This window comes from Macadamia integrifolia, chromosome 3, assembly GCF_013358625.1.
Source record: "Macadamia integrifolia cultivar HAES 741 chromosome 3, SCU_Mint_v3, whole genome shotgun sequence".
NCBI lineage: Eukaryota > Viridiplantae > Streptophyta > Magnoliopsida > Proteales > Proteaceae > Macadamia > Macadamia integrifolia.
Genome location: NC_056559.1, coordinates 30,090,701 through 30,117,091, shown reverse-complemented (window position 1 = coordinate 30,117,091; position 26,391 = coordinate 30,090,701). Strand labels below are relative to the sequence as shown.

The 26,391-nt window shown below is 38.0% G+C and overlaps 2 protein-coding genes across 2 annotated transcripts; one reads left to right on the top strand and one right to left on the bottom strand.

Moving 5' to 3' along the window:
• The first annotated feature begins 7,829 nt into the window (after positions 1-7,829).
• LOC122072662 (glycerol-3-phosphate dehydrogenase SDP6, mitochondrial-like) lies at positions 7,830-19,854 on the top strand. The gene is made up of 7 exons (XM_042637042.1): positions 7,830-8,367; positions 10,897-11,370; positions 15,800-16,131; positions 17,330-17,490; positions 18,035-18,293; positions 19,269-19,566; positions 19,660-19,854. The coding sequence occupies exons 1-7, from the start codon at positions 7,998-8,000 to the stop codon at positions 19,665-19,667; spliced, it is 1,902 nt and encodes a 633-aa protein (XP_042492976.1). The 5' UTR covers positions 7,830-7,997; the 3' UTR covers positions 19,668-19,854.
• A 1,292-nt stretch (positions 19,855-21,146) lies between these two features.
• LOC122074900 (probable CoA ligase CCL7) lies at positions 21,147-25,809 on the bottom strand. Its single transcript, XM_042639888.1, has 6 exons — positions 24,717-25,809; positions 24,270-24,459; positions 23,340-23,485; positions 22,407-22,474; positions 22,192-22,294; positions 21,147-21,583 (listed from the first exon to the last, which is right to left on the bottom strand). The coding sequence occupies exons 1-6, from the start codon at positions 25,734-25,736 to the stop codon at positions 21,470-21,472; spliced, it is 1,641 nt and encodes a 546-aa protein (XP_042495822.1). The 5' UTR covers positions 25,737-25,809; the 3' UTR covers positions 21,147-21,469.
• Between the last annotated feature and the right edge of the window lie 582 nt (positions 25,810-26,391).

Genomic DNA, 26,391 nt, shown 5'->3' with positions numbered 1-26,391 from the left:
TTACCCTCCTTCATGCCTTCACATTTGCTGTGTGCCGGTGTTGTCTATTGTAGACTAGCATGGTTTTTTCTCTCATTTTTTTAAATAAAAATGATGACTTGAAATGTCAGATATGAGACGGTGGAAAGTACTTTGCTTGCTCAGATAATCTTCTACCTAAAACAACAAATATCTAAAAAAGAATAAGGAAAAGAAGGTTGCTGTGAGGACGATGCGGAGATTCCTGTACGTACTCTCTCTCATCCCTGTAGACACCACAGTCTCTCTCATCCCTACTTTGCCCCACATGTGTCCCATCCTCTTCTACACTCCCATTGGTTGGGCATGAGCTACATGACGATTCCATCTCATGCCGCCAGTGTGGTGATTTCCTTCTCTTTTACTTGCAACTTGACAAAAGTGATAAGATTTTTCATTTAATTACATCAAAATTCAAAATATAAAATTTAAAATAATTTTTATAAGAGGGATTGTAGCTTCTACGTGTGCATGGATCAATGAGAGGCCATCAAGAAAGCATAACATGGTGTATTTTGAAATTTAAAAGGAATGGTTCATTTGCCCTCTCATGTGTGGGCGCATAGACATGCTAAAGTAGAGGTTACGCCACTTCTCTCTCTCTCCACTCCACATCGGCTACTGGTTACCAAAATAAAAATATCACCTGCCAGCGTGGTTTTGAGGATACCACAAATATCTCTCCTGCTTCTGCTAGTGCAGTGTATGTTACTAGTGTAGAACTGCTGTGAGAATCTGTAGAAACAAGGGCTAGGGGCTTTGGGGTTTGGGCTTGGGTCTTCTTTATCGGACTTCAAAACCATGGCCACGAGGCTATAGTGACATTTCAGGTGCTCCAATTGACTTGGAACATGATGTGGCATTCACTCATTGGATGGAAACCCATCTACCACGTGCTTAAACGACCGTGCCACGTGGTGTCTTCGTTAATGTATTATCTATCATTTATTCCTTTCCTTCACAGCCATTATTACATTACAGGTCTCAATGAAGAATTGTACTCCACAAATAAAAATAGATCAGATCTTCTCCTTCTTTTCCTCAACCTTTTGACTCTCCTTTCTTAGCTTGCTTATTCTCTCTCTCTCTCCCCACTGCTCCTCTCTTATCTCTTACCAATCTAGCTCGATATAAGTCTCTCTCATCCTCAACTTTCTTACTCTAAAGTCTCTCTCCTCTCTGCTCTTCTCTTTTCTCTCTCTCTCTCTCCTGATAGTTGTGAGATGGGGTGTGGAGCGAGAGCTTGACAGTCAAGATGTCGCGTATGTCTGCATTTGCACCTGCACCCAATAATTAAAACCCTAGATCCCCAGAGAGGCGGGAGAAAGATTTAGAGAGGGTGCAGGTGCATATGCATACAAATGCAATCTGGGCTTTGTGATATCAATGAATGTGTATGTGTGCTTCAACTTTGGATCAGTTGTGTTTTACGTTGATCGATCAGAAGATCAAAGTTAACCTTCCATGGTTCTCTCTCGAGGTAATTATACATGAACGAAACCCATATGGAACCACCTGTGGCTCTTTTTTTTGCATGTAATCTTGATTTAAATTTCCTTCACATGGAGAACTTAAAATTTATTGGATTTCATCTTCTGCTTTGAACTGAGATTTTAGAAAACCACCCCCAAGAAAAAGGGGGAGGGGAGGGTGTATTAATTTTTCTTCTTTCTTGTAGGCTTATCCACCCCCCAAAAGCCAAGATCAGCCATGGCAATGGACCAAGCTTTTACTCTCTCTCTCTCTCTCTCTCTCTCTCTGTGAATGTGGCTACATACATGAGAGAAATTTGGGCCTTCAAAGAGTGTTCATAAAGCTTGGAACTTGAAATTAGCACAGGCAACATCAGAAAAGGTTTATGGACAAACCCAGTTTTACCCAAGAGCTTTTAAATGTTCTTCATGGGATTCTTCATAAGAAGCAGCATCATCAATGAGGAGGAGTTCGCCTCCATCAACAGACATGGTGCAGATCTAAGCCAGCAGCCATCTACATATCAGATTCTGATGATCTTGTTACCACTGTAGGTCTTAGTATTTTTTGGTTCCAATGCCAAACCAGTTCAGCTTAAAAATCCATTCAAAGGCGCTTGTAATCCTATGGTGTACACCACCAAATCTACCTTATTATCCAAATCATCCTGCCATGAGAATTGTGACTAGATAGATAGTGTCACAAGGTATACTACTCAAGGAGAGTTACAACTTAACAACCCTCAAATCCTTGATGGTAGCAGGAGGTGGGTTGGTAGTGACAACCATCAATTATAAACTCCAGTGTACATAATTGATCATGGTAGTATTAAAGCAAAAACATATCTAAGATCCTTTCCTTCTTTTCTGAATATCTTTGATCTTTTCTGAATATCAGAAACCCCAGGTCTGTACCCGCACATTCTAGGGTTTTTTAACAATTTGTTTACATCATCCAATCCAGTTTTGATATACCTAACTATTTTTCTTGGGATTGGATTGCTCTCCATGCTTTCACATCTGGGGTTGTATACCCCTAAGGTGTTGAGCTGTGTACATGTGAGAGGTTGGAGGGAGATTGGAAGGAAAATCTTGGAGAAGATTCAAAAGGAAGGAAAAGAAAGAAGAGAGAACTTCTGGCAGGGAAAGGAAATTGCCTTTTCCCTGTTCCTTTTCATAAAAGATGGGAACTTGGGCAAGTTTGGAGGTTTATCTAAATCTGTAGAAAGGCAACATTATGAAAAGGCGTGAATTAGGGTTTTCATAGGGATAAGGACGAAGTATTTAGGTTTCTATAATGTGCTTAGGCTCTGTTTGGTTGCAAGGGAAGTGGGGAAAAGGAAGTGGAGGGTAAATTTATTTTTCTTTTTAAGAAAATATTTATATTTTTTAATATCTTTGATCTTTTCTGAATATCAGAAACCCCAGGTCTGTACCTGCACATTCTAGGGTTTTTTAACAATTTGTTTACATCATCCAATCCAGTTTTGATATACCTAACTATTTTTCTTGAGATTGGATTGCTCTCCATGCTTTCACATCTGGGGTTGAATACCCCTAAGGTGTTGAGTTGTGTACATGTGAGAGGTTGGAAGGAAAATCTTGGAGAAATTCAAAAGGAAAGAAAAGAAAGAAGACAGAACTTCTGGCAGGGAAAGGAAATTGCCTTTTCCCTATTCCTCTTCATAAAAGATGGGAACTTGGGCAAGTTTGCAGGTTTATCTAAATCTGCAGAAAGGCAACATTATGAAAAGGTGTAAATTAGGGTTTTCATAGGGATAAGGACGAAGTATTTAGGTTTCTATAATGTGCTTAGGCTCTGTTTGGTTGCAAGGGAAGTGGGGTAAAGGAAGTGAAGGTTAAATTTATTTTTCTTTTTAAGAAAATATTTGTATTTTTTAATATCTTTGATCTTTTATGAATATCAGAAACCCTAGGTTTGTACCCGCACATTCTAGGGTTTTTTAACAATTTGTATACATCATCCAATCCAGTTTTGATATATCTAACTATTTTTCTTGGGATTGGATTGCTCTCCATGCTTGCACATCTGGGGTTGTATACCTCTAAGGTGTTGAGCTGTGTACATGTGAGAGGTTGAGGGAGATTGAAAGGAAAATCTTGGAGAAATTCAAAAGGAAGGAAAAGAAAGAAGACAGAACTTCTGGCAGGGAAAGGAAATTGCCTTTTCCCTGTTCCTTTTCATAAAAGATGGGAACTTGGGCAAGTTTGCAGGTTTATCTAAATCTGCAGAAAGGCAACATTATGAAAAGGCGTGAATTAGGGTTTTCATAGGGATAAGGACGAAGTATTTAGGTTTCTATAATGTGCTTAGGCTCTGTTTGGTTGCAAGGGAAGTGGGGAAAAGGAAGTGAAGGGTAAATTTATTTTTCTTTTTAAGAAAATATTTGTATTTTTTAACAGTCAAACGCCGAAAAGTAATTTTTTTTCAAATATATTGTACTTCTTGAATATGTATTTTCACTTCTCTTGCACCCAAACCGAATTGCAACTTTGGAAGATTTTAGTGGGGTTGGGCTTAGACTATGAAAGCTCAACATGTTCTTGAGTTGGGCTAATCCTAGGCTTGTCCCCGCGGGCCTTGCCCATTGGAATTGGGCCCACAATCCACCAGCCCATCTGACAACCATTATCACTGTAAACATACTTAAATCTTTGCATAGGACATATTTTCCATGTCTTTTTCTGCTTATTTTCAAGGGAGACACAAACAGCTTAAAGGCTGAGTTCTTGTCGGAAACTAATGAGATCGCCGGGATTCCTATGAACCAACCGGAAAATCTTGCCGGAACCATTGGAATCTTCATGGATTATGAAATCTGAGGTGTTAAAACCCTATACCCTTAATTATTTAGGGATTATCTAGATGATGCCTTTATCTTATAATTATGTCATTATAAAAAAGGATAGATTTTTCCTTCGTTAGTGGTTGAAGGATGGGACAGTTCAGATGTGACCCCATCACTCTCCTCACCTCCCGACACCCCCCTCTAAAATTGGTCGAGATGGGCCATGGTGAATGGGAATCCATGGGTTTAGAAAAACTCGATCCTTGGAAAAAACTACTGCGAATGTGGACATTTTTTTTAGTACAAATGTAAATGAAAAAAGTTACTCTCATTGAAAGAAAAAAAAAATACAAAATTTTATGATAGTGTTATACTAAAAGGGCAAAAATGTAAGATTATAATTTATGTGACACCTTAATCAATAATAAAACCCCATTTATAAAACCTATACCATCGAGGCCTAACCATTGAACATAAAACTTGAATATCGATTATAAACCTCTTAGGAGCTAAGAGAAGAAAATAAAAGAAAAGAAAAAAGTACTCTTTTTTGTACTTTTTTCTTGGGTGAAGAATTTTTCTTTGCACTTGGTATGTTTTCACCCAATAGAAGATTCAATTTTTTAAATTCAAAATTCCTCTTGGGAATTGTGAAGTTTTCTTTTGCTCGCCAAAAAATTCTGTTGCAAAAACACAAGAAAACATGAGAAAATATGAAAACATAATAAGACAAAAAATGAATAATTACATAATGATTTCCTATGTGTTTATCTCTCTCCCAAAATTCAAAACTTTTTGAATTTTTATTTTTTCTTTTCTGTTCTTCTCTTGGTAACCAAATATATATACTCTTTTTATTTTCTCACAATTTCTTTTCTTTTCTAGATTCTTTTTTCTTTTCTTTTCTTCTCTTGGCTACCAAACATAGCCTTAGGGTTTAAAATTAGAAATCGACTTTCAAATTGATAATCATATTACAATAGGTTAGAATCAGTGACAAATTGGCTAGAATCAGTCAAAACATGATTTCCATAGAAGGATCGGCCAATCCCCATTCTTTAGACCATGAAAGCTCTCATTGTCAATATTGGCATCTCTTCCGTCATCCATGGTGCAGTTAGGAGTGGGAAGAAGAAAGAGATGAGATAATCAAAACAAAGTTGCAGAGTCCAAGGATGAAGGTTGTGCAATAAAGGATAAGGGTAGAATGACAAGCCCTTAATTCCAAGGAGATTAGGATGTGAATGGGATGGTATCAAAAGACATTGCAATTAATTTGTCATTACACCTTAGGGACAACTCCTTATTCCTGTTTAGGAGATTATCACTTTTTCCAATTGTGTTTGTCTATTATAATTAAAACAAAAATAATGTTCACACTTTCTCCCGACACTCTTATCTTTTTCGATCATGTGAGCCCCTTCGCATATAAATTGAGAGGCATTCTCTTTTAGCATATGAGTCCATAGATATGATGTGGGAGATGCGAATATACGAGGATGGAGGATGGAGGATGGGCACGTGTAGGTCTACATTATCAATTTATACTTCCGTCTCGTAATCTGTGCCCCCCTACCATATCTTTATTCAAAATTGTTGCTGGTAAAAGATTTAAAGCTTTCACATTATCTGGACCTCTTAACATCTCCCACGTGGAATCAAATCTAATAAATGAAGACCCAAAAATAAACAATCAAGGGGAACCCAAAAAGAAGAAAAAGAACAATTTAAGTGGTATTTCCAGAATAAACGTAGAAATAAGCTATGAACGAAGAAATGGAAGTCTTTTATTTCCAGCTGGGTAACCTTGGTGGAACCTTACAAAGCGATACCTGAACCTAATTTATTGATCACACTCATCACCCGTGATTAGGAAGACACGCATAGCTCTTCACCCTTCTCCATCTCAAGTCTCAAAAAATCCACATTACTATTGTCTATAGTCTATACCAAATAACAAATTAAAGAGTTTGAGCACGGCTCTGTTGCACATAGGTGCACGCTTCTTTTACATCACGGCTCCTCTCCAACGAGTTGGATAATCTATCATTTACCTCTCACCCTATCAATGTTAGATGAGTTGAACATGCTTGTCAAGACCTATCAACATATAAAGATACACATTCAAATCATTTCAACCATTGAATGGATGAGAGGTAAATAGTTAGCTTTGGAAATGATCTCTTTGTATTTCTTGTATGGATGAGAATGATCAAGTATTTAGTTCAGGATATCAATCGTAGACGATACTGATATTCATACTGATACTAAATTAAAAACTTCATTTTTAAAAATAAAAAATAGAACGATCGTCCTTGAGGCTGTACCTTCTAGATCTTCTTGTTGATTCCATATTAATCCATTGGTTAAGCAAATAAAGAGCAATGCATGGTTGTTCTTCCCAAAATGGGCCAGAAACCTACCCGTTTGGATACGTTCCAAAACTGTAAGGAAACCCTCTCAGACAGCCAAGTTAATGTTTCTCCTTGTGTAAGAATATTGGTCAAACCGGAATAAAAAGTGAAACTAATTGCTCTTAATAAACCGGGTTCACCTTCTATCCGGAATATATATAAAGTACAAACCCAAGGAGAGGTTGACTCTAACCCGAACAAATGGATTGGTCTGTTTATCAGCTCGACCCATGTCTCTCTTAGTAAATAACTTCAATATGAGCAAGATAGGCATAGACTGAATCACTCATTCGATTTTCTTTTATTTGAAAAAAATTATTGTGCTTTATGTTCCCATCTTACCGGATTGCAAATAGATTAGATTCACTGACATCCCTACCTTATTGGAACTTTGTTATTTGTCCCAGAGCTGGAGGTTGAATTAATCGGTCAATTGGTAAAGTTTTAGTTAGGTCGAATCAGTTTTGATCTATTATTGGATGACCATCATGAAACCAAACCATCGAGTAAATTTTTTGATTTTGGTCAATTTTTTATTTGGCTCATTTTATTATTTGTTCTTGAGGAAAATTTTTTATTTTGGTCAGTTTTTTATTTGAATCATTTTATTATTTGTTTTTGTGATCAAGAGTCACGACTACTTTCGATTAATCTTATAATGACTCGAACCAATGATTGCGAGGTTAGTTGGACTAGTAATAATGCCCAAAAAAAAAAAAAAGAGGGACTACTATGGATCGTGGTTTCATCTGATCCGCTATCGGGTTTACAAATGTACACATAAGGAAAGTAATTGATGGGAAAATCCTACTTTTTTTTGGCTTTTGGTTCCTTATCAGGTTACTATTGCCCGGTCGATCTGGTTCGGTTTTATTTTCATAAAACCTAACTCAAAATCAAACCGATAAATATTAAATTTAAAGTCGATCCAACCGGTTCGGATTTCGGACTGAACTTCGCCGCCCTTAGCTGGAATTATCGTCAATTACTCATTCGTCAGTCGTCACGTTAGTTAAGCACCAGACGGATCTCATGAAGAAAAGAGAAGGGTAGTTTTGTAAATTTGTGGTAAACTGATAGTGCATTGAAAAGGTAACCGGAGTCCCAACGCAATCTTTGGAGTTTGTCAGTTTTTTGGGTTCTATTTTAAAGAACCGATCCACCTCTGCGTCTCCAGGAACTGTCCATTTCCTGCAACAGGTAAATTGTAAACTATAAAACGGTTGGAATCCTCAAAATTCAATAAGAAAAAAAGACAGAGGAGAAGAAGAAGAGACACGGTAATGGCAACAGCGATTCGATTGAGGAGGGGCTTAGGAGCTGCCGTAGTTGCCGTGGCCGGAGGCTATGGTGTATTGAGTCTGAGAGATCCAATTCCAAATGTGGCTCAGAGCGATCGAGGAGAGAGTTTCGAGACCTTGAGGAGGAAAATTTCTGACGTGAATGCCACCGTACCCTCTAGGAGATTCCAGGAGTCTACTTTGATTGGTTCAACCGCTGCAAATCCTCTGGACGTTCTTGTCGTAGGCGGTGGCGCCACTGGATGTGGTGTGGCGCTCGACGCCGTCTCTAGGGGCCTTAATGTTGGGCTCGTTGAGAGAGAAGATTTCTCTTCGGGGACTTCCTCAAGGTCCACCAAACTCATTCATGGAGGTATCTTCTGAAATTCCTCAATTACTTGATTGCTTTACTTCTTTTAATACGAGAGAGTTTTTTGGTTCTATAGTGTAGTGATTGCTGATCCTGGTTTTGTGCAACAGCGCAAATTCTTACCTCTAGTGCTTGAATTTGAATACTTTATTCTAGCCAGATTTTGCGCTACTAGATAAAGGATTGCTCTAATTACTTTATGTCAGGATACTGTCTATAGAACTACTCCCAGAAATAGTACTCATGACTGCAAAAAATAAAGAATTTCTTCCACCAAATTAAAAGGCCATTTATCTCTTTTTTTTTTTTTTTTTTTTTTTTCTGAATTCAAAATTAATGGAAATTACCTAAAAAATTTTTCAGATTCAAAAATAACAGTCCATAATAATAATAATAATTGTGCTAATAAGCTTAATAGAAAATCAACCGTTCTAATAAACCTATTTCAATGGCCTTGTCTAACCAATCTAGAAAAATGCGAAGAGCTGAGAAGACTGGAAATGAAAATTGGATGCAATGAGTAGACCAATTTTTGCTTATTACATAAAGGAATAAATCCAAGACATTAGACAAGGGAAAATCTCTCTAAGGAAAGAGTAAAATAACAGAATTTGCAAAACATAAAATTAATAAGCTATGAACAAATAAATGAAATCTACTTTGAAGGTTATCTAGTATCAAGATTCAAATATCCGATGATATTAGGTGTTTGGTTGATTGACTATGTTTTCCTTCTTAGGATCCTTATCAATTAATTTTATAAACTTTCTTCATGCATATTATTCACCCTTATGCTAAAATGTCAAATGAGGATGCTTTTGAGATAATTATATAGACATTGGAACCAGCTTTTGGAAGGAAATTTGATGGAACATATGTAAGTGTTATCTATTAGATTTTATCGCTTTCTAGTTAGTTGCTATGGGTTTTTCATCCTTCCCAACTCCTCTTGAGCTTAGAAGAGGAAGGAGCTTGATTTGGTTCATGGAATTGGAATTCTATTATCTGGATGAAATTTGTGCGGGATCAAATTCATACTTCTGTTTCTATCTTGGGTTGTTCAAACAACTGGGAATTAATATGATCTCCCCCTCTTATACTTTTTGGTTTCTTTATTTTTGAAAATCCTTGTGTGCTGGACTGCCTTGAATGGCTGAGTACTGCTCTCTAAGTTTGATGTTATCTATCCTGTTTTGAAGTTCTAAATTGAATTAAAGGTCCCACTATCATTATAGTAAAAAAATAAAATAAAAAAAAAAAATAAAAAAAAAAAACCTACAAAAGTAATGCCCACTCATGTCTCTCTTGAAAACACCCAAATAGATGGGACAAGTCTTAGTCAGGTTGAGTCCTATGTCTATTGGAAAGAACACCAAGAAATCTGGAAAAATAATGAAAAAGTTTCTAGGAAATTTGCAAGTATTGAAGAGTTTCATTGCCATCGTTAACCATAGAACCAAGGTTTTCTGATGAAGGGTGTGGCACAATGGCAAATGTTTTACGGGACATCTAACCTGCCATAGACCACCTCCTCCAAAATTATGTAGAAAGCAGTATGCAACACAGAAGATTCCACCAAGAATTTAAAACTCAGGACTAGGGATCTGTGCACCCTCTGCCAATCTCGATCTGGGTCATTCGGTATGTTTTGGCCGATATTTTGCTGATCAGACTTGTATCAGTGGATTTGTGTCAAGCCAATTCTGGTACGAATCGGCCGATCCACCCAATCCAATTTACCCCATCCAATCCTAATACTTGAAACCTTGGTTCAATGGAGTTGTATATAAGTTTAGGGAAAAAGAAAGCTGCCCGCTTAAACTACATCTAGACATAGGTGGGCACAAAAAGACGGTGCTGCGCCATTGCCCCATTCGTTGAAGATGCCTCCAAGTGGCCTCCCATTGGTCTGCACGCTGGTGCAGTGGCCGCACAAGCGAGTAGTTTCTCTTGCCCATACTTGATGTCCCAGGGAGCAAATGACACGTATATTACACAACCCACAACCTGTGATAGTATGTTTTAGGGATCTGAGTATTTGGTATAAAGCTCAGTAAGTTGGTTGATAGTACATTTTAGGGATATAATGTGTTGTAGGGATTCTGTAGCAGTTGTCTTCTTCTTTGAATTGGCGATCCTGACAATTTCTAAGCATCGGTGTCTGGTCTCTATGTGGGATTTGTCATTACTGGTGACCTGCTTTTGAGGTTCTCATCCCTATCCTAGAGTTAAAAGTCTATTCACACCTTAGTCTTGGTTGTGGATTTGATGAGGAGTAAAACACAATTAGAGAATTCTGGGTTCAACATAACCTGTGAAGCTCTTGGATGTATTTACAATTGTTTAGTAATGTTATATTTCCAGAAAAACCAGTTTTTGTGTTCACACTAATCATCTTTGGTATCTGGAATGGTCATCAATGTCAGGGAACTTCCATTAACTTGACCCAACACTTGCTTATTTGTTTGCTCTATCACTAAATTGACTTCATTCATTTTCCATGAGTACCTAATTTGTTCTAATTTTTGTCAGGTGTACGGTACTTGGAGAAAGCTGTCTTCAATCTTGACTATGGGCAGCTGAAGCTGGTCTTCCATGCACTTGAAGAGCGTAAACAGGTTATCGACAATGCTCCACACTTATGCCATGCTTTGCCATGCATGACTCCATGTTTCAACTGGTTTGAGACAGTTTACTATTGGTTCGGATTGAAATTCTATGATCTGGTCGCAGGACCACGCTTGCTTCATTTGTCTCGATACTATTCTGTACAAGAATCAGTTGAACTATTTCCAACCCTAGCAAAGAAGGTTGGGGATAGAAACTTGAATGGTACAGTCGTGTACTATGATGGACAGATGAATGACTCTCGACTTAATGTTGGGTTGGCATGCAGTGCTGCATTGGCTGGTGCAGCTGTGCTTAACTATGCAGAAGTGATTACCTTTCTTAAGGATGAGGTTACTGGCCGCATTATTGGTGCACGCATCCGAAACAATATGTCAGGTATGAGTGCTTTATTTTAACTTGTTATGACCAGTTAACAATGGGCTATGACATAATTCCTTTTTTTCCAGCCTTTTTCTATTGTTTTTTTTTTTCAATCCGTAGAACTTTGAATTAACTTTTGTTTATGTGATTGATGTTTTATTTTCTCATGCGTGAGAAACTTCCACTAAGAAAGTAGACTACTCTTGAGAGAATATTAATGAATACCTTCTTAGATGACTATTATATGATCAAGCATATTCAAAATGCATTGCAGTTGCATTATCGTGGCTGGACCGATATGATTGGGCCTGGAAACCCAAACTGAGGCAAACCGGGCCCAAACTGGTATTTTTAGATAAAGGAAAGAGTCTCAATCAATCTGGGGGGCTCTTCCAACTACGTCCCACAGGGTCCCTCTCAGGCTGCACCACCACCACCACTACAGCCACATTTTACACCACCACCATCACCATATGCTGTTGGCCGACCTTTTGATGACGCTCCCTATGGAGCTGAAAGAGGATCCAAATTAAATGTCCTTGATTTATGTGGGGACAATAATCCAGAGCAGTACTTGGACTAGATTCATTGCTTAGAGTCTTTCTTCTGATGATACGGGTTTAATGAGGCCAACAGAATTTTATTTGTAGGAACCAAACTGAAGGGTACGGCTCAAATCTGGTGGATCAAGCACTAGCAATAAAATCGGATTCAAGGCATCTGGGATGGCTGAACTACAAGAGGCTATGAACCGGGGATTTTTTTGCATACTGATTGCAAGCAGCGCATGCGTCTCAAGTTTGTGCTGCTTAGGAAAGACAACATGACCGTTGAGCAATATGTGGCTAAATTTTACTATTTAGCCACTCTATCTGATTTTGAATGGTCCAAAGAGGTCTTGCTGCACAGTTTCGGAATGATTTGCATCCTTATTTTAGTGTTGCATTGGCTTCTAGTCTTATCAAACAAAGTGGCTTTATCAACATCATAGACCCCCGCCAGAAACAAAAGAGATTTGTCTAGATTAATGCGAAGACCTAAAATGCCTTCAAAGAGCTGCAAACTAGACATAATGGTCTCCGAGGAAACAATTATGGCTTTGGAGAAAATCATCAGATCATCCACAAAAGCAAGGTGAGAGAACTTAATGGCCTTGCACTTTGGGATGGGAGAAATGAGCTGCTGGTCTGTGCAACACTGAATACTCTTGAAGAAAACTTTAAGAGCCAAAGAGAAAATATATATAAAGGGCAGCCTTGGCGAATTCCCACAAAGGAAGCAAAGTACCCCGCTAGACCACCATTAGCCAACACTAAGAAGCAAGGAGAAGAGATGCAATGGTAAATCCAATTTACAAAAACTAGGGGAACCCCATCTTGAGTATAGCCTTTGAAATAAAGTCTCACCTCAAGGAATCGAATGCTTTATGGATGTCTATCTGTCTAAGCCTCTCATAATCTCATTACAAAGTAGGATGTTATCATTGATATTTCTACTTGGGATGAAAACCGACGGATTATCATTGACTAGCAAGTCAACCACCAACTTAAGCATGTTGGCAAACACTTTGGCAATGAACTTGTACAAAAGTTGCATAGGAGATGGCCTTGCCATAGCTGAGGCACCTTCCTTTGAGGGGATGAGACAAAGGAAGGTGTGACTGATGTCTTTGATCTGACTTGGGTTGAAAAAGAAACTCTTGATAACCTTGATGAGATCATCTTTGTTAATGTCTTAGGAGGAGGAGGAGAAACCCATATTGAAACCATCCAACCCAGGAGCTCTTTTAGATTTGTGAGAATGGATAGCAACCTCAGTTTCCTCCTCAGAGGGGATATCTTGGAGAATGCTAGAGAAATGGCCGGGGATGAACTTGTTGAGAAGATTCTCAGGATGGGACCAGCTGGAACCAAAGAAGCCTTGAACAACTCCTTAAAATAATTTACTACCATTGCTTTAATATCCTCAACTCTGTGAACTATTGAGCCATCAGGAGCCACAAGCATGGGAATGGAGTTGGCATTGGTTATAAACATCATAGACCTATGGAAATAAGCAGGATTGAGTCTCTAAGCTCCGACTATTTCATTCTAAATTTTTGCCTTAGAAAACTTTCCTTTTTAGCAAGCAGAGATGAGAGATTAGAAGAGGCAATCCAAACCCTGAGAGGAGATATTCCAAAAGGAGTTAGCATTCCAAACTTTGGGAGCACATTTCACATTCCAAAGCTTCCTAGGAAAAGCAATAAGAGGGGAGGAAAAACCCGAACTGGTTTATCCTAAGACTCCTTAAAAATGGAAAGGGAAGTTTGGGTGGGAGGACCACATATCAAAATATTTGAAAGGCTTGGGACCATAGGAGATATAAGGTTGAACTGACAAGGAGATTGGGCAATCGTCAAAGATACCTGGAGTGAATATTTGTTGGGAACAGTAGATCTCAGGATTATCATACGACCTAATTCAGGCCAATCAGAAGCCAAACCAATTAGTTCTCTCACTGGAAGGCAAACTGGTTTCTGCTGGTTGCATTTGTTTTGAAGGTTGAAGAAGAATCTGATGACATTGTTTTATATGTCAACATATCATCTTTTTTTCAAAATATCCCTCCCTCTTATTATTAATTCTGATTTAGCCAACTTTTTTTATGTCCTAGTCTACCCTTATTCTTCAAATACAAATCCCCTTGTATCTCTGCCCATCTCAATCTACCAAACAACCCCTTAAAATCCTTATTATTTACGAAATTTTCATTCCCCTTTAATACTTGGTTTTCTGTTGATTGAGTGGGCCTCTAAGTGATCCAAACCAGGGTTTTCGAATGCCGGATTGCATCATAAACTGACCTTTATATCTTTGTTCTAACTTGCTTACATACTTATGGTTGCAATGTTTTTTATTATTACTCTAAGATTTATTTCACTACCGATTCAGATTATCCAAAATAGAACTTTCACATGCATATGTTAAGGCAATCAGATTTGTAATTTATTACATTTCGAGATCATGGAACTTCTAGCTTATCAAATTTTCTATAAGTTGCTAACTCATTTTCCTTTGTGAAAGCACTTTCAGAAAATTTTTCTTCCATTATTCTTGGAATTTCTCTCTTTCTCACCATGTCATATAGGCTCTTATTCTTGTAACCATAGGTGCCAAGGTGCCGCCTAGGTGTCCAGGTGGTTTTCTTGGGGTCTAACCGTCTGTCGCCTTAGTGCAAGGCACCTCAAAATGGTATCGAACTCTATTTGACACTTATTTATGCACAATATGGTTTAAGTAAATGAGCAAACACCCCTATTTGATTCCAATAAAAATAGTTTAAAAATCAAATTCCAAAATGATAAAAAGTCAAGCTCCTAGTTCAAGAACAAAAACTTGATTTTTGGTTATAGGGCTGATTTTCAACTTTCAAATGTTGGGGTCTTCCCAAATCTGAAAATTCTATAAATCTAATCATAGTAAAACTGTTAAAAACCAAAAGTGGGGTAAAATAATCTTTTGTTTTGATGTCCGTAACTTTATTTTCATTCAAGCTATTTTTAGCAGCATTCACGCACCTAAAATAAGCTTGATCAGAACATAAATTTGTTAATAAAATCGGATTTAAGCAATCTTGGATTTGTTGGAAAGTTGATTTTGTGCTCTACATAATACAAAAAGTCTCGTGTAAAAATAAAACCATTTGACTAGTCAAACTTATTAGAGAACAAGAATATTTATCTAAATGTTGATTTTTTTTATGATATAAGGTATTTATATAGCATACTAAATAATGTTAGAAAAGAGGGGAAATAAAAAAAAATAGCACTGGGGCGCCTTGGTCGCTTAGGCAATGCCTAGGCCGACGCCTTGTCGCTTAAGCGCTTAGGCACCCCTCCATTGCCTTTGGCTGCCTTGACAACTATGCTTGTAATATGAAAAGCTATGTAAACATGGGTAGGCTTTTCTAGTCCGGCTAGTAAAGAGGGTATCTCAAAACTGACATAAAAATCTGCCATATGTCGCTTAAGGTTTGGTGCTCGCATCTTAAGTTTCTGCTGAAACAGAGTTGACCAAGTGGCAAAATAGAGCTTTAAAAATTTATTGAAAAAATCATACTTCTCTACAAATAAATGGAGCACTGAAAATTTAAGGGAATAAGTCAATACATGAGAGGTATATGATTGAACATGTGGTCAATCTAAACCACTTCCTTGATATTCATTCCTTGATATGCAAAACTTGGTGGCCCTAGAGATACCCTCTAGACTGTTGGTCTAGGAAAATTTTACTATAGAATTATACTGCTCTAGAGCTTGTTTTTATGTATTCTACTTATGCATTGTTAATCTCAATAAAAATTTTGTGTTGTGAATATGCTTGCTTTTTCCATTTGCTTATTGGCTGGTGACAAAGTTTCTTTTACTTGTAATGATTCTTTACAACCAATCATCATGCATCAGGAAAAGAGTTCGATACGTATGCCAAAGTTGTTGTGAATGCGGCGGGACCATTTTGTGATGCTGTCAGGAGAATGGCTGACAAAGATGCACCAGCCATGATCTGTCCAAGCAGCGGTGTTCACATCGTTCTTCCTGATTATTATTCTCCCGAGGGGATGGGCTTAATTGTTCCAAAAACTAAGGATGGGCGTGTTGTCTTCATGTTGCCATGGCTGGGGAGAACAGTTGCAGGAACTACAGATTCCAGTACTAAGATTACAATGCTTCCAGAACCTCATGAAGATGAGATACAATTTATCCTAGATGCAATATGTGATTACCTTAATGTCAAGGTTTGAATTATTTCCATACATATACTTCTTATTGCTTGCACTCCATTTCACAAATGGGAATTTCTTATTCTTTCATGGTTTGTTTGCATAGGTTATACCCACTTGGAGACTCCTTCTCACTTTAGCACTTTAACATTTAATTAACTGATTGTTATTTAGTTTTTGGCTGGTAATTCATTTAGAATTATGAATTACCATGAGCTTATCTGGAGATTTGGCTGCCTTTCGTTGGATGTATAGTCCATAGCTCTATGTTGTTACTAAAACTTCAAACTTCTTACCTTATTTCTAGTTTGTAAAAATATTAAACCCATGTATCTATGGTGTGGATTCTTTTTGTTGTCATCCATGGAAACATCTGTTTTTTTTTAGTAAATCGGTGAATGAAGCTATTATATATCATATGTAATTACCAAAATAACCTTGGATGTTGATGCGGCAACACAAATGGGAGCATAGCTTAATTTTTTTTTTTTTTTTCAACTTCTGGATCCTTTATCTTGTGTATACATGATGAATTGCACCCCCCTTAACCACCAAAAAAAAAAAGAAGAAAAGAAAAGAAAGAAAGAAAGAAGAAGAATATGAAATGCTTTTCCCCCCCGAGATTCATGCCTGGGGGTACTTATGCTTTTTTATTCTGTTATGAGGTCTTCTTGCATCATATTTTTTAGTGCTTTAACATTTGGATTTTCCCAACTTAATGGGGTCGGCTACATGGATCATTTTTCTCCATTCAACTTCACCATATAGTCCTAAGCTATGCATGTCTTTCCGCAACATTTCTCCTAGAGTAATTTTAGGCCAACCCCTGGCTCTTCTAGCTCCTTCAATCTGAATTATTCAGTTTCTATGCAGCATTCAAAGGCCCTCTATTGCACATGCCCATGCCACCTCAAACGACTTTCTCTCAACTTATTTTGGCTGGGTTTTTTCTTCCCATCGAAAAGGAAAAAAACTTGTGTTGTTATGATCACCTCAAGATTATGACTTTTATGACACCAGATATTAATAGGAAGCATAAAACCGGCCTCAACTCTGTTCTGCAATCAGTTTGATTTTGGTATTGAAATGTACTAGCATTTTGTGTTTGATGTCGATGGCACAATATGGGCAGCTTTGCATTTATCTCTTCCTATTATCATGTATGAAAAACCATGGTTAGTTTAGTCTGATCTTTTCACCTTAACTCTTTTAGGTTCGTCGAACAGATGTTCTCTCTGCTTGGAGTGGTATTCGTCCATTGGCAATGGATCCTTCAGCAAAGAACACCGAGAGCATTTCCAGAGATCATGTTGTATGTGAAGATTACCCTGGTTTGATCACCATTTCTGGTGGAAAATGGACCACTTATCGGAGGTAATTTTCATCTGGAACAAGTGTCATATTTGTGTATATACAAGAAGGGAAGTGTTTCTTGTGGGGGGAGTGTGGCCCTTGTGCATGTGCAGGGCCAATAGGAGTGCATGTGGAAACATCAGCAGGGGCATCATATTCGCATTTCATTGGGGGGGGGGGGTTGTCTAGGTGCAGCTGGTATGCTCCTCCCACAGAGTTCTTTTTCCCATACAAAAATGTCTGGATGAAGCACCAAAAAATATAAAAAAAGGAAAAAAATCCAGATGGATGTATTTCACCAAGGAAATATTTCCAACACATGTAGAGGGGCCCTTTACTTTTCTTCATGTTTTCATGGCTATCTGGTATATTCTCTATCAAATTTGTTGTGCAACCGTACTACTACCAGCCGTCCAGTTTGTTGTGCTTACTTTTCAGCTTGTTAGTAATTTTTTTTTTCCCTGTGGTACGTCCATTTGTCAAGTAAGCACTAGTTATTATTATTTTTTTTATTTTCTATAGTATGTCTATTTGAATTGATTACCTACTATATAACCTGTTTCAGCATGGCAGAAGATGCACTTGATGCAGCTGTAAAATCTGGCAAGTTGAATCCAACCAATGGGTGTGTGACCAAACGCCTGCGGATTGCTGGTGGAGATGAGTGGGATCCAGCATCATTTACAGTGCTTGCTCAACAATATGTTCGTATGAAGAAGACACATCGTGGTAAAGTTGTTCCTGGGGTAATGGACAGTGCTGTAGCCAAGCATTTAGCACATTCCTATGGTACTTTGGCACAAAGAGTGGCGGCCATAGCTCAGGTTTTTCCTTGCACCACATTAATTCTTTAAATTGTAGTAGTTGCATCTTGAAAAAGGAATTTGAAGTTTCGAACTGGGTTGTCTTTTGATACCAGTTGATGTCTTAAAGCACCCAAAGGACCTCGGCAGATGTGGTTGTGATAGGTCATGTAGAACGGTTGCCCCATACGGAAACAGCCCTCTTTACCTACCCCACTTAGTACTGCCTAAGTGGTCAGATGGAGATTTTTTTTTGGGGGGGGGGGGTGGTTGACGATAAAAAATATACAAGCAATAGAATATATGTAAACTTTTGTATCTAGTTTTTATAATATGGGTTATGTATGAATTGAAATATTGACATGATAATTTAAAAAATCAGCAATTTGCTTGCATGAAGTTTTAGATAAATACATTTACTTCTCTAATAGTCTAATTAGTTCCATAATTCTTTTGCAACTTGTACATCAGTATATGCATTGTAGTGTTGCTTATTTCATAGTTGATATGAAGTGGGAACCTCGGAGTTTTACTAACTTAGCAACTAGAAAGACCAAGATAATCATCAAGTTCTTCAGTATCTTAGAGATTTTAACTAGGGATGGCATTGTGGTGGTTCAAATCGAAGATCCATGCTGTCCCATACGAAGGGTTTAGGGTTTTCTTGGACCTTTATAAAGGTATGGACGGTTTTAGTATGCAGAGATCCCCCCTGGCCCCTTGCCTTGCCTTGCCTTTCCCATCAGGCACCTCCGTTGTCATCTTATGAAATTGGTAAGTCCTTTCGATTCTATGTGGGCCAGGATGGGTAAGATATTTAAGAGGGTAGGTCTTGGTTGGAACTTGACCCATTATTTTGTTGACAATTACTATTTTGTTTCCTGACTTTTCTATTTCTGAAGAATGGATTCATAAGCTTGATTAACTAAATTGGAGTTTAGGAACTATAAGTCTTCCATGGTTGAGCTTTATTAATCAGTTTGTCCAATTCTCCAGAATGAAAACCTAGGGAAGAGGCTTGCTCATGGATATCCTTTTCTAGAGGCAGAGGTTGCATATTGTGCTCGGAATGAGTACTGTGAGTCTGCTGTTGATTTCATTGCTAGGAGATCTAGGATTGCTTTTCTGGACACAGATGCAGCAAGCCGAGCATTGCCACGTATAATTCAGATCCTGGCTGCTGAGCACCAGTGGGATAGATCGAGGGAGAAAGCAGAGTTACAGAAGGCTAAAGAATTCTTGCAAACATTTAAGTCATCTAAAAATGCACAATTCAATGATGGAAAACACACAGGTAAATATCACTGTATCTTTTAGTACTTCTAGTCTTGTTCTTTTGATATTTTCTTTTTAATAAACTCATGGTTTACTAATCTCTGAATTTCAGGGTCATAAAAATGAAATGTGAAGAACCTAAGACTTCTTTCCTTTGTGCCATTTATGCCCTAGCCTTTACCCTGGTTTCCGGGTCTCTCTGTTTGTAGATGCTGCCTTTATGGTTCAATCAACTGCAATGGATTGTATCCATCACACAACTTTTTTCCCTGGAGGAATTAATTATTCATCCATCTTATTCATTAAATTGTGGGCTGAGTCACGAGACATTTTTTAGATTTTTCAATTACCCCCCCTGGAAATTTTGATTGTCTTTCTCATATTCCTGTTTTGAGGAACTTTTGTGGTCGTTGTTGGTGTCACGCTGCTTGAAGTCAATTATCTTCAATTTTCAGTGTAGAATCATAGGTAATAGATGGCAAGCTCCTCTTTTCCTGAGAAATGAGGAGACAACTTATGTTGGCTTATACTTATGAAGTGTTATTTAACTCATCCTGCAACTTTTAAATAATGAAGTTTCTTGTATATTTGTGAAGATAAGCACTTGAATCAAATTTGAAGGATGGGAAACCAACCTCCATTTAAGTTCTCACCTTAGGGTATAAACATAGAGATCTCTATTGAAAAAAAAATGAAGTGCAAGTATGAATTTGAGAATCTTGATTGCAACCCAAGAGGGTGAATTGGAATAATAAAACTCTAAACTCTAATTCGAATGATAAAAGCTGTTGATTGAAACAAAAGGGAAGAACATAAAAGCTTCATCTGTGGAGGAGGAAGAATCCCTCACGGCCGCTACAAGGAGAAGCGGAAGGAGCACTTCTGTGGACTAACCTGATGGAGATGGAAGGTGGTGTTCTCCAATAAATCAAACTCTTACCCAGTTTTTCTTTCAATTGTGATTTTGAAAGCCCCTAAACGGCCACAGGCAGGGTTTAAAAACAGCAATTAGGATCTGTATTGGTCCGGCCGATTCTAATCGATCAGGATCTGAAATGGCCAAACTGGTCTAGCATCGGTGGAAAACAACAAAAACCATAAACCATAGTAGTTTCCGCACAGGATCGGTCCAATCCAAATCGGGATCGGCCTCTGCTGATTATAGTGTTAATTACTTGAATTGCATAAGTTTAAATCTCAACCCAGGTGTCTTTGTAGCTTGAAGATATAAAATGGATATGAGGCTAGAATAGATACATCCATGCATGATGAGCTTGATACCACCTCAAAGATTAAAAATAATATAAAATTGGAAACATTTTTCCTATTGTGGAAGCTTTGTGGTTACAAGAACATTGCACCCTTGTATAAATGGTTTCTGCATTTGGCAATTTTAGTCCATCCAGAGGATTCATGCAATTATCTAGTTTCCTGCACTGAATAGATTCAGCATTCAGAATTTCTCCAGTTGGGTAGACCATAAGACAAGTCAATAACCTCCCCTATTTTTTTTGTGTGCTTCATAATGGTATCTTCTAATAAATCTTACTCTGACAACTGGGATCTCAAAGGGCACAATGTCTCATAAAACAGCTGGTCTCTCCAAGAATTTTGTGGTTTACCTTAATGAAATAATGTGCTTTATCATACAAATTACAGAGGCAACTATCAATAAATGCAGATAACCTAAATGGGGAGATCAATATGAATTTTTTTTTATCTATCCAGATGGAGTCCCTATATAATTCATTATTGAATTACCTCTATTTCCCCTCTACGCAAAATGAAAATCATTCATGAGGAAAAAACATCCATTCCATCTACAATAGCTGTGTTGTAAGCCGAGGCCCTGGAATTATTCCCATTCCTGGTTGATAAACAGTGGAAAAGATGAAGGTGCGGGCGATGATAATCCTAGAACCTCATATTTTGGATCGGACTTTCTCGATAAGCTCTCTTCGAAGGATCTTTCCAGAAGCTGATTTTGGAACAGTGCTGATGAATGTTACACTTCGCAATCTTTTGAAGGGAGCAACCTGTAACAGAAGACAAAACCTTGATACAATAAGTAAATTTAACTCGCTTTTCAACTATTACTTGGATTTTTTTATTTTTTTATTTTTATTATTATTATTTTTTTTAAAATTTATGTCCTAAAACTCTGATATTAGTATGTATAGAATTAGATAACCACTCTACTTACCCCACTTTTGTTTAACAACTAATGCTTAGTACATGGGGGACCTTAAAACTCTAGCCAAAGAGGCCCTTTTGAAGAAACAATATCAATCGAATATGCTATGTAATAGTCCTAAGTTTAGTTAATCTATCTTTGTTTGTTTGAAAAAAAAAAAAAATTACTTGGATTGAATAGGAAAATATGATAGGAAAGTTTAATTACCAATTTACCATGCTTGGTCAGATTTAAGTTAGTTGCACAACAGTGAGAAGTGGATGGGAGCGGGCAATTAAATGTCACTAAGCAAAGAGTAGTGGAGGGGAAAAGACAGATCGGCAATGAGGTCATGTAGTGAATGGGTAACCTGATTCAACAAATTCAGTACTGGACACTCAAGCTAATCTCACAAAGTCATGGATGCGTATATATAGAACAAAAAAGAAGTAAAACACAATTTCCCTCTACCTGCTTTGCAACAAATTTCTGAACTTCTTCTTCACTTATTGAGCTGTTGGGTGAACGGACAACATATGCAATTGGGACCTCACCAGCTTCTTCATCAGGAAATCTATGAGATAAAATAATGCATTACTATCAATAACAGTATTAAACAAATTCTTGATAGATTTTCCTGCAAGTTATGTTAAGAGCTTCAGAATTAATTAAAATCAACAACTTACGGGATAACAACAGCATCTAATATGTCTGAATGAGTGAGAAGAACTCCTTCAAGCTCGGCTGGTGCCACCTAGCAGAATCAAGGAGATGGATGAATATTCTTATATAGCAGAAAGAAAGTCAAGAACAGGAACATGCAGACATTGTGAGAAGAAATTTTTTTTTGTTTTACAAACCCGACAACATCCAGACACATTGAAACCATCCAACCCATTTTGACACAATAAAGCAGAGACAGACTCATGAAGTCTAGATCCATTACCAGAGTAGTTGTCGCAATAGTAGAAAAAAAATAAAGAATTTCACTACATTCTCCTGTCCACTGACCCAGAATTTTCAAGGAAGTCAAGAAGGCAACAAAAGATCATAGGTCATGGTGCAACAACTGAAAAGATGTAACATAAATTCCAGCTAATCTTTTCTAGTTTTATAACCCAAATTTAATAATTGCTAGAGCTTTGATGCTGATTCCATATTTGCATTTAGGATAGGTTAGCATCATCGATTTGTGATTTCCTTTTGTTTTTTAAGAGAGCAAAGCATCAGCAAAATTTCTAAAATACGCTACATCAATCAAAAATCTCAGTGCAAAAATGTGAAGTTCCTAATTAGGGAGGGTCTGCAATTGCATACACCTGTCTGCTTCAAATAGGTCCTCTATGTTAAGATTATTATATATCTATAATTTAAAATATTTAAAAAAAAATCACACACACTCATGCATCAATCCATAGGTGTCAACACCAAGGCACGCTTCCAATGCCTTGTTGACGTCATCTTGATTTTTTCCCTCCTCCAACGCCTAGGATCGCCTAGACTGTGACAACTATGATATTCACATCCCCAAAATGAAACAGGGAACTTTCACCATGAAAGAATGATAAGAAATAATATAACCATAAAGAAATAAACAATCAACACATGGTATGTCTCACCTGGAATCCTTTGTACTTTATGAGCTCTTTTATTCGGTCGACAACAAATAACTGTCCTTCTTCATCGAAATATCCTAGATCTCCAGTATGTAACCAGCCTTTCTTTTCTAAGGTCAACTTTGTAGCCTCAGGATTGTTGAAATAACCTGTAGAAGTCTATAAAATTAGTACTGAAAATGAGTGAATTACTTAAAGAATACTAGTAACTATAAAAATTGATATGCAAAAGGACCCCCAAAAAACACTATTTTACATGAAAGTCAAAATGAATGCATAGCCAGTCCCAAGTTTCTTCCAGAAAGTTCAGATATCCAAATAATAGACCAATATCCAAATTAATTTTCAACCTAATATACAACTCAAGACATAAATAACAAGCATGTTTGATGTAGTTTTTTCTCAAAATGTGCTGCAGGTATGGTTGATCTTTTCATTTTATTAAGACTCTCTGATAACATCTTGTTGACAGAAGAGACAGCAGCTACAAGCACTCTTCTGTGCAGTATAATATTAGAAAGAAAGCTCAACTACAACATAATTTTATCAGGTAATGGATCAATGAGAAATAGCTGCTGCGATTGAATGGCCAACTTATAATGGTGTTTATAACCAAGTTTGACATGAGCAAGAGCCCAGTTGTTGATTTGACAAAGTTCACAATCGGCATAAATTACCTGAGGTAAGATATAGCTGAGCATCGTGTAATAAAATTTGGTAAATATAACGGCCTACATTTTCAGAGTACACATAGTAACTACAAAGGGGTTGTTGCTTGGAGCAATGGTAAAAGGATCTTTCCGCCTGCGCAGTGGTGCGGGTTCGAGTCCTGGGAACCAGCCTCTCCGTAAAGGGGGTAAGGCTGTCTGCCTTTGTGCACTGGGTAACGGCCTTTTTTTTTTAAACTTAGTAACTACAGGTTTCAACACATACCTTGCATTATATTTAGCCCTCGGACCCATATTTCCCCTAATTGATTGGGAGGAAGAGGCTTCAGTGTCTCCACACTAATTATTTGTGATTCAACTCCTGGAACAAGGTGTCCAGTTGAACCAGAATGACGAGGACCTTGTCTCGGATTCTCTAGTGTGATAATTCCACAAGTTTCAGTCATCCCATAGCCCTGTTGAATGACCACAGACAGAGTTCATATCAAAACAGGATGCATCTTTCATACTCAGAGCTACTTTTCGGAAACTGTTGGGTGTGCTTCCAAACATCTCAGTAGAAAGCATCAGAAAGGTAGTAACCCCTCAAGGAACTAAAGCCAAAACTTTTTACATCCTTGACAGTACTATTACATTTTGTTTGGAGCAGAATGCATAAATCCTAGAACTCTAGATTCAAGTTGAAATTTGAATAGAACCATAGAAGCAGTACCTGAAGAACATTGGCGTGAGGCAAGTTCTTAGCACATTCCTCCATTATTTCCTTACTAAGGGGGGCCGCGCCGGAACCAAGGTTCTTGAGAGAAGAGAGATCGTACTTCTTGAGCACACTCTGCTTGGCCAAAGCAATCATGACCGGTGGTACTACAAACATATGGGTCACCCTATACTTCTCCACTGATCTTAGAACCATATCGATTTCGAACTTCGCGAGCGTGACAACCATGTTGCCCCTCTGCAACTGGGCATAGGTAATGATGGAGAGTCCAAATATATGGAACAAGGGAAGGAAGCAGAGGAATATGTTGTGCATCTCGCCGGCGAAATCCTGGTCAATGGTCACCATGAGAGCGGCAGAGATGAAATTGCGGTGTGTAATAATAACGCCCTTGCTTGTCCCCGTGGTGCCAGAGGAGTACAAGAGTGCCGCCGTATCGGCTTGTTTGACCGAAGCCCTGGGGAAATCGGAGACGGGTCCTCTGGCCAAATTAACCAGGTCGGAAAAAGACGTGATTCCAGCTCCGGAGACCACCGAGGGCGAAGCGTTGAGAGGTCCCAAAATCACGGCCGGCAGACCGAAATCCTTAACCTTGTCCCACAGGGAAGGAACGGTGATGACAAGCTTGGGATGAGAGTCCTTGACCTGCTTGGAAAGCTCGGCGGTAGTGTAGAGAGGATTAGCGGTGGTGGCAATGGCTCCAAGTGCGACGATGCCTAGGAAACAGAGAGGGTACTGGATGGAATTAGGGGAGAAGATAAGGACGACATCACCTTTCTTGATACCTAAACGGAGCAGACCATGGGCGACCTTAGCCACCATGGACTTGAACTGGGCGAATGTGAGTGTTTCCCCGGAATCTACGTCGGCGAGTGCAATCTTGTCGGAGTACGCAGAGGAGCTCCTGAATAGGAAAGAAACCATAGAGAGGTTTGGGTCTTTGGGGAAGACGACGGGAGGACGGAGAGATCTGTAGATCCCATCCCTTCCATACCCAGATTTCTCCATTCCCATTTCCTAATTCCCAATTTTTAATGAAATCTTGTAGAGTTGAAGATGAACAGAAGAGAATAAAAATCTTCCAAAATGCTCTAATTATAGTGTGGCGAAGATGATGAATTGGATATATATGGACAAAAGGATTACCACCTGGCAAGAGGTGGGCCCCATTCCTTCCCATTTTCTCTGGTTTCGTTTTCCGGATTCTAGGATTTGCTTCCGCGTCACCATCGCAAAGTATAAAAAAATAAAAATGAGGGCCCACATGTTGGTTTTTTCGATTAGGGTTCCGTACAGGGATGTTATGCCAATCAAACTTTCATAAAATGGCAAAAATACCCTTATTGCATTAATTAAAATCAGAATTGTTACTTTCTCCCATGGATAGAGATAATATTTTGACTTCTAAAAAATAATAACAATTAATATTTAGAAAAATTACATGATTATCTACTTTTGGGTTTCCCTTTACAAAATTACCCACAAAAAATTTTGGTCAACAAAAATACCTAAAATTAGGTTTTCCTTTACAAAATTACCCATTTTAAGTTTAAGTTAACAAAAATACTCAAAATTGAGTTTGGGTTTACAAAACTACCCACTCAAAGTTTTAGTAATAAAAAAATACATGATTATATGTGAAAGGTGAAGAATCATTATTTTGGGTAGT